General features: G+C 29.7%; 1 protein-coding gene across 1 annotated transcript; it reads right to left on the bottom strand.

Annotated features, from left to right (window-relative positions):
- Positions 1-762: 762 nt before the first annotated feature.
- Positions 763-2044, bottom strand: LOC145584376 (putative germin-like protein 2-1). The gene is made up of 2 exons (XM_081641232.1): positions 1906-2044; positions 763-1379 (listed from the first exon to the last, which is right to left on the bottom strand). The coding sequence occupies exons 1-2, from the start codon at positions 2042-2044 to the stop codon at positions 763-765; spliced, it is 756 nt and encodes a 251-aa protein (XP_081497358.1).
- Between the last annotated feature and the right edge of the window lie 6326 nt (positions 2045-8370).

Here is an 8370-nt window from a genome sequence, read left to right as displayed (position 1 = left end):
ACACCATTACCAACCGGGCAACCCCACCACCTAATTAAGCCACCATAACAACTACTTCCATTAGGTTGTGGTGGTCTAGCTACTCTGAAAACCTAGACCACCACCCCCAAAAGGCAAAAACCCCTACCTTTCTGCTATCCCATAGCATCGATCAGAACCACCTCTTTCGCAGTGCCAACAACAATACAAATGTTTTTCTATTTTTAGAAGATGATTATTAGATTTTGAATACTAATTATTTATTATATTTTTAAAAATTCTTTTTTATTTTCAAAACTATTATGAGTTTTAAAAAAGAAAAATCATTTTTAATTAAGTTTGACCAGCAAAAAATAAATCAAAAATCAATCAATCAATTAAAATTGAGTATAGTAGCAATAGTATTTTTAAAGATGAGCGCGATAAAAAACATTTAAAGTTTAATTTGAATCATGCATTAACAAACATATTTACATGTCTAAAGAAATATGTCAATTAAAATGCAACATAGAAATTACGATATTATAATTATATTGTCGTAGGCTCGTAGTCCTTTATTGAGTTTATACAATCCTTATACAAGTACACAGTACAAATTCACAATCATTCATACAAGAAACATAAATCAAATAAAAGTAAAGCATGATGACATAGTAGTCATCATTTTTATATATTCATTCAAACCGATATTTATTTCGTTCGTACTATAATATATCAAGCAGCGTGACATATATATTATAGTAGTCCTTTTAACTTCTTCAATTCATAGTTGAAAGCATTGCATCAAGCATCAAGATCCTTAGACTTTTGAGACAACGTCTCAAGGAATAATGATCTGGCGGAGTCGATTGATACGTGGTCATAATTATTCGAAAATTGAGAACGAAGTTCCTCAATCACTGTTTTATTCACTTGAAAAGCCTTAGTAAGAACCTTGTCCAAAATTTTAGGCGTTGTAACAAACAGACCATCAACAACATTAATTCTACCCGGGTTTTGGCTACCAAAAGCCGCGATAGCAAGGGCTGTTGATTTGCAAAGATTGAGTTGAAAATGGATTAGGCCTTGAGGGAACACGATTATGTCACCCTCATTCAATATAGTGTCGTAGAGTTTGTACTCGGTGGTCACAAAACCGGCGTAAAGAGTACCCTTAATGACCGCGAATGCCTGTGAGGCACGGGGGTGTAGATGGGGAGTGTTTAAGCCAAAGGGTGCGAAGTCTATACGAGCTATGGCTACACCAAGTGTGTTAAGCCCGGGAAATCGATCAACGTTCACTAGTGTAGCTTCTACTCCTTGAGGGTTGTCAATTTCCGAAGCTATGTCGAAACCTTTGTACAAGAAATCGTTGACTCTCACCTTCATTGGATTCTTGCAAAACTTCCCATTCACGAACACTGCATAATAAGGAAATATAAATTAGTATCTTGACATGTATGTAAAGTTTGACGGTATCAATTATTGTAAGACAGAGGGAGTATAATTTTGTTTCACGTGGCTAACATACTTCATCCGTTCCAAATTTGATTACGTAATTTGACTTTTTGCATTATTTACCTAACTTGCTTTGACTTTGTTTTATGATTTCGTGTTGAGAAATAATACAACCATGTGAGGTTTTGTTAGATTCATCTCAACATGTATTTTTTAAATATCAATATTTTTATAATTTTTATTACTATGTAATCAATATATTTGCAGCATTAGGAAAAATACATTAATGACAAACGTGCCCAAATGAATTGTGTCATCTAATATACTGTATGTCAATAACAAGTACTTCCTCCGTTTCTATAATGAATTGTGTCAAAATCAATTTTCATTTTATATATACGTACCGTATCAATGACAATGACGAATAGAGGAATACGTAAAGGATTACAAGTACATTAAATTAAGACATGAGAAGTAAAATAAACAGACCTGCAGAAAAGGGGTCGTCAACACCCACACAGAAATCCTGAAGTGGAGAAGGATCAGCTGCATGAGTAGTAGTAAAGCTCAATATTGCAATTACCGTAAATATAGCTAGAATAGCCCGATTTATAAATTTTTTCTCCATTTAACTTAGCTAACAAGAAATTACTTATCAAAATTATGTTTAGTAATTAAAAAGATTTATTTTATTATAAAAGTATAGTTTAATTGTGGTTATGGCAATGGCTAAAATGGCCTATTTATAGGCATTATAGCCCATAAATAGGGGAACAGTAGATTAAGTGATCAAAATATCCACTTTCGCATTTATATTCTTTCTTACTTAGTTACGTAATTTTAGTCACGTTTATCAATAAATTAAGAGCTGTACTCATAATCTTTAATTGCTTTACACAAATTTATAAGGCTTATTGGTAGAGATGATCTATCAAAACCCTAAAAATCAAGTTACTTCATTTACATGGTATTCCATGGCTTTCTAATAAGGAGAGTAGAGAGATAAAGACGAACTCATTGTTTAACCATTTAGGCCAATCGTCACTTATGTTCTAATCTTGCACACAAATAATTTAAATTAATACTCGTCCTATACTATAAAAGTATTGAAAACACATATAAATTATTAAATGTCTTTTAAAAAAAAAAAAAATAGAAGTTGCACGACTACAAAAATAACAACCTGGGGCAACGCTCGGAGCTATTCACTGGTATAGTGGTGTACAAATAAATATTCCTTCCTCTGTTTTGTAATGACCAAACCCTTTTATTCTTTCATTTGTTTTATAATAATTACAACACTTCCTTATTTGGTAAAAAAAAATCCATTATTAATTTTATTATTTAATTTCTCTCTACTTCAAACCCCCCTTATACTACTTTTTAAAAAAAACTAGTATTTAACCCGTGCAATGCACGGAATCATCTTTTTATTTAGACATTTTTTTAAATTAAAAACTTTTTCTAAAAAATAATAAAACACATTTGTAAATACAAATTGCTCTTTTTTAGTAAATTAAAATGTAAAAATATTTATGTAAATGTAATGCAATATACTCTTAACAGGAAAAAAAATACATTATATCATATGGAATATTAAATAATACAAATTACATCAAGCAAAAAAAAAAAAACAAAAAAAACTCTGAAAATAAATAAAATTTTGTTTCGCCAATGTATTTCAAATTCTAGCAAAATTAATATTATAAAACACCAAAAAAAAAATCGAAGACCAACAAATATTCAATTTTTATAAAACAATAATATCATTTAATCATAAATTTTCAATACTCCATACAAATCATTTAATTTATCACAATATTTATAATTGAAATTAAAATTGTAAAATTGCAAATTGAAAAAAAATAGAGGGAGTTAAACATAGAGAAAACAGAACTTTTTGTGACAAATTTGATGAAAGTGTGAAACTGATCGATACAAAATTTGGCCAAATTGTCTTACAAAATTATAAAATCGATTCAATTGTGGTGTAAGGTTGTATAATATAAATTAGGGAAGTATTTTGTAGAAATGAAGGAAATCAACTTAATTGCGGTGTAAGGTTTTATGATTCAAATTAGAAAATTAGGAAGAAAATTTGAGACATGCAAAAATGGGAAAAAGGATAGAATTTTTAATTTATAATGACTTTCGTTTGGGATGAGAGCTAGAAACTAAAGATTTCAGTAACTATTATTGGAGGCTATGGAAGTATGGAGTATTAAGATTCATAATAGGCATTGAAAGAGTATATTTATCCAATAAAAAACTATATGATGAAAAGGTATGAATGAAAATGTTTCCTTTAAAGTAGTTAAAAAAAATATGTAACTACAAATGGATAGTAGGGAAATTAGGGGGAAATGTCGGTGGCATATTGTATGACTTGTAAAAGTTCCTGTTTTAAATATAGTATAGATATATACTCCGTATAATGTTTGTATAACTATACTTTATATTACTGTATAAAATTCCCTCTTTGGTCCCATCCTATTATCAATCATCAATAACGATATACTAAAAGACACACCAACAATGACACGTGTCATCTCTTGGTGTATCCTTAATTTTTATTTTATTTAAATTTTTTATTTTTTATTTTTTATTTTATTTTTATTTATTTATTTATTTTTTTTGAAAACAATTTGTATTTAAGAAACAAATATTTTGCAAATATATATAACAACACAAATTTTTGCATGTGGCTGGCTACACGGTGTAGCCAGCTATAATTTCTATTTTTTTTTTTTAATTCTTAGCTTCTTCTCCAAGCCAAACCACACATCACCAACAACATATCTCTACTTCATCCATTTTCTCTTTCCCCTTTTTTTAGATTCTTCTCCAAGCCACACCACACATTACCAACAACCATATCTCTACTCCACCCATTTTCTCTCTCCTCTTTGCCAAATTGTTGTAATTAAAGTCCGAAATTGTAGAAATTGGGTGTCAATTACTGTGAAAAATTGTGATTAATTAACTTTAAGATCATCAACAACATTTGAAGTAGTGAAATCAATGAGAACCAAAGAAATGTGAACTCGTTTTCTTCGTGGAATCTTAGATTGAACATTTTTCTTAAAAAACTCAGCAACAGAAACAACAATAGTAATATGAGTAGATTGTAGAATATTTGTAAGGTACGACTGGTTTGGTCAGGGGTTACTTGTAGGGTGTTTCTAGTTTGGTATGGGGCCTACAAATAACCCTTGAATAAGTAACTCATATAAGTAACCCTTAAATAAGTAACTCATACAAGTAACCCCCTGAAATAACTCATATAAGTAACCCCTAAATAAGTAACTCATACAAGTAACCCAGTAACCCTTGAATTAGCCCATACAAGTAACCCCTCAACAAGTAATCCATACAAGTAACCCCTGAAAAAAAATACAAGTAACCCCTGAAAAATACAAGTAACCCCAAGATAAGTAATCCATACAAGTAACCCTTGGAAAAAAAATACAAGTAACCCTGAAAAATACAAGTAACCCTGACAAAACCAGTAACCCCGTTATGCGCATGAATAGTAACCCCGTTATGCGCGCGTCTGGGTCCGTTATTTTTACTGACTTGGCAGCAGGCTACACAGTGTGGCTTGCTGCACCAAAAAGGCTTTGATATAACAATATATACTTATTCAATATTCTAGAAGATTTTATATATTTTTTCAAAAAAAGCAAACATTTAAATATTGGTATATCCTTAAAAAAAAAAAAGCAAAAATGTAAATATAGAAATATACTTACTCTATATTCTAGAAGATCCCATATATTTTTCCAAAAAAAAAACACACCATGAAGTAATTAACTTAAATATGTAGTACTTTTTTTTTTTTTTTTTTTGAAAAAATTAACTTAAATATATTCACACTTAATAATGGCAACTAAAAATATCATAGTATGTAATATTATAGTTGACTAACATACAAATACAATGCTTTGAAAATTTGAATGAAAAAATGGCAAGTACTCATATTACAATAACTTTTTTGAGATATATTCTCTTAAATAAGTTAACAAATAAGTTAACTTTTTTGAGATATATTCAAGATATAATTTACTTAGTATTGATATATTTTATTTAAACATCATACTTAATTATATAGTTTACTCACTTTTGGTAACAAGCTAAGCAATTAGGTGTTCTATTATATACAATTATGTATTGCTACTATATTTTAATAGAGATGACTATATACTAAGAGAAAGTGAAGTATTATTATATTTAAATATTTGTGTTAAATATGTCAAATCTCTATAATGTAGCTTAAAATTAAAAAAGATTTGACAAATTTTTAATACAAATATTTATAAAGCTATACAAAAAATTTCTTTGACTAGTTTCTACATCATTTTATATTTAACATATCTTTCATAATTATTCATTTTGATCCAAATTTGTCAACTATGATTTTAAATTTTTTTTTAATTTTTAATTTTTTATTTTTTTTGTTTACAAAAAACTAATTATAAGATAGTTTAATAATAGTATTGAAAATTACCGTGTGTGGCACGGGAACTAACCTAGTTGTCCTAAAATTTTGTGTCCTCCCACTATTGCGATTATTATGAAACGGAAAGAGTTGTACTTCCACTCCTTCCTTTTTGTTTGGAGTTAAGAGTACAAATAGGTACTTAATTCTTCAATTTTTCACCTTTTAGGTACTCAATTTTTTTTGTTCACCTTTTAGGTACTCTAACTAATTTTCAGGCTAATTAACTCACCACTAACCATACCTAATTAAAAAATTAATTTTTTTTAAAAAAATATTAATTAATTTTTCTGTTGCAACAGTTAAAAATAAAAAAAAAAACATTAATTTAAAGGGTTCTGAACAAGAAAAAAAATGCCATGAATACACCAGCAACAAAGTAACAGCAAAATAGAAACAAATCTAGTTTTCTTAGGCTAAATTCATCTTCCACGATTTTTCCAGAATAAAAAAAAATAATAATAATTCTGAATAGCTGCTGCTTCATCTAGTTCATCCCCTCTGTACTGCAGTCCAGTGTCATCCAAGCAGGAAATTTTTTTTCTGAAGAGAGCCGGAAGACAGCAATAGAACTCAGGGGGTCCAATTTGGGGAAAACGTGAACACACATAATATCATCCATAGACAGCAATGGATGAGCACTTTGAAGACCCAAACAGGGTGTAACACCCCCAAATTACTCTCCAATAATAATGATACTAATATAATTAAGAGAGTAGTTTAGGAGCATTACTGCCACGTGATAACGTAAGGCTTTTAAAAACAGAGACTTGCAACGGAAGAAATACATCTTAGCTTTCATTAATTAATTGAAAATAGAAATAGTTTTTGAAACATAAATCTTCATGATACTCATACTAATTCATAACAGTGAATCTAGACTAAGTGATTTTGCCCTTCGTCCCCGATGCAACATGTTGACTCGTCGTCATTACCTATCTACTCATCATAAATGATAAGTAGGGCCAAGCCAAAACAAAAGAGAAATACGCGTTAGCAAAATGCTAAGTACATATAAGTGCTAAATACGTAAATTAATTTAGTTGATTAACATTTTCTTGCAAAATATATAATTCTCATGAAAACATGGTTATTCAAACTTTCCATAGACAAGATTTCATATTTTGGAAAACATCCAAAATTTATAATTCTCTAAAGTATTTTCTAATAAAGGTTGGATAATCAACCATTTCATAAACAATTTTCCCAACCTAAGTGTGCACACCCCTCAAGCTAGTAACTCATTTACATAGTCTATACTCGAGGAAAGACTAGATCATACAAAACTCATAGTCTTATCATTTATCTCCGCATAGTGGGAGTCAAGAAAATCCAATAAACATCTTTGATAAATCAATCTTCCAATTCCCATATATGGGATGATTAAAATGATAACATTTCCTTTTTAAACAATTTAGTAAACCAAGTAAGTTTACAACCAAGCTTATAAAGTATTTAAATATCAAACAATCGTTTTTATTAAAACAAGCTTACACGATTTATTTTATAAACATTCATAAATCATTGTTCAACATTCAAACATAGTTCATCATTTAAAACATAAAATACATTTATGAATAAAATCACATTAGTTAAAGATCTAGCCACGAATATGTACCTTGATCTTTTCACACAAGTACGAAACTCCTAATTACGAACTTGAAATTCCCCCTACAATAACCAATAACTCTTATTCAATAACTCTTCAACAATAAACCCAAAGACATAGAACACAAACTCTAATCTAGTTGTGCATGAACAACTTAAATATTAATTACGTCCTTTTTATAAGATTAATACTTTTATAAATAAATCTTTAGTAATAATCAATAATAATAATAATAATAATAATAATAATAATAATAATAATAGTAATAGTAGTAGTAGTAGTAGTAGTAGTAGTAGTAGTAAGTAAGAAGTAGTAGTAGTAGTACATAGTAGCATATAAGTAATAATAATTGTTTTCAATCAATTAGCCCAAAATAGAAGTGTTTAGGAGCCCACTTACTTTTAAGATTTATTTTTGGTGGGTTTTATATCAAGTAAATTAGAAAACAAAAGCTTAACACTTTTTTTTTTCTTTTGTGTTTACAGGAAGTACGAAGGTTGGTTTTGAGGAGGTGTTGGGTTGGGTGGTGCGGCTGGCTGGGCAGCAGGTGGAAGCGGTGCGCCGGCGAGGTGGAGGTGGTGCGGCTGGTGGCGCGCGGCCAGGGGTGGTGGTGCGTTTGGTGGTGGCGCGGAGGAGAGAGAAAGAGGGGAAAAAATGGGTTTTGGGTATTTCAATTTGCTGAAAATTTGGGAGTATACTTTGCTAATGAATTTGTTCAAGATCCTTGCTCTATTTATAGGGAAAATTAGGGATTAAAATAAGATTAAAGGTTGTAACTTTAATTTGCAATTGGTTGTTTTTGGAGGTGAAACTTTGAATATCAATTGGTTAATTTGGAGGTGAAATC

This window comes from Chenopodium album, chromosome 16 (genome assembly GCF_948465745.1).
Source record: "Chenopodium album chromosome 16, dcCheAlbu1.1, whole genome shotgun sequence".
Lineage (NCBI taxonomy): Eukaryota > Viridiplantae > Streptophyta > Magnoliopsida > Caryophyllales > Amaranthaceae > Chenopodium > Chenopodium album.
The sequence above is the reverse complement of the archived record's forward strand: the minus strand, read 5'-3'. Positions and strand labels throughout refer to the sequence as shown.

Coding starts and splice junctions, on each gene's coding strand:
- LOC145584376 (XM_081641232.1), bottom strand. CDS start 2,044: ATGGAGAAAAAATTTATAAATCGGGCTATTCTAGCTATATTTACGGTA. Junction 1,380..1,905: donor TGACGACCCCTTTTCTGCAG/GTCTGTTTATTT, acceptor CTTATTATGCAG/TGTTCGTGAATGGGAAGTTT.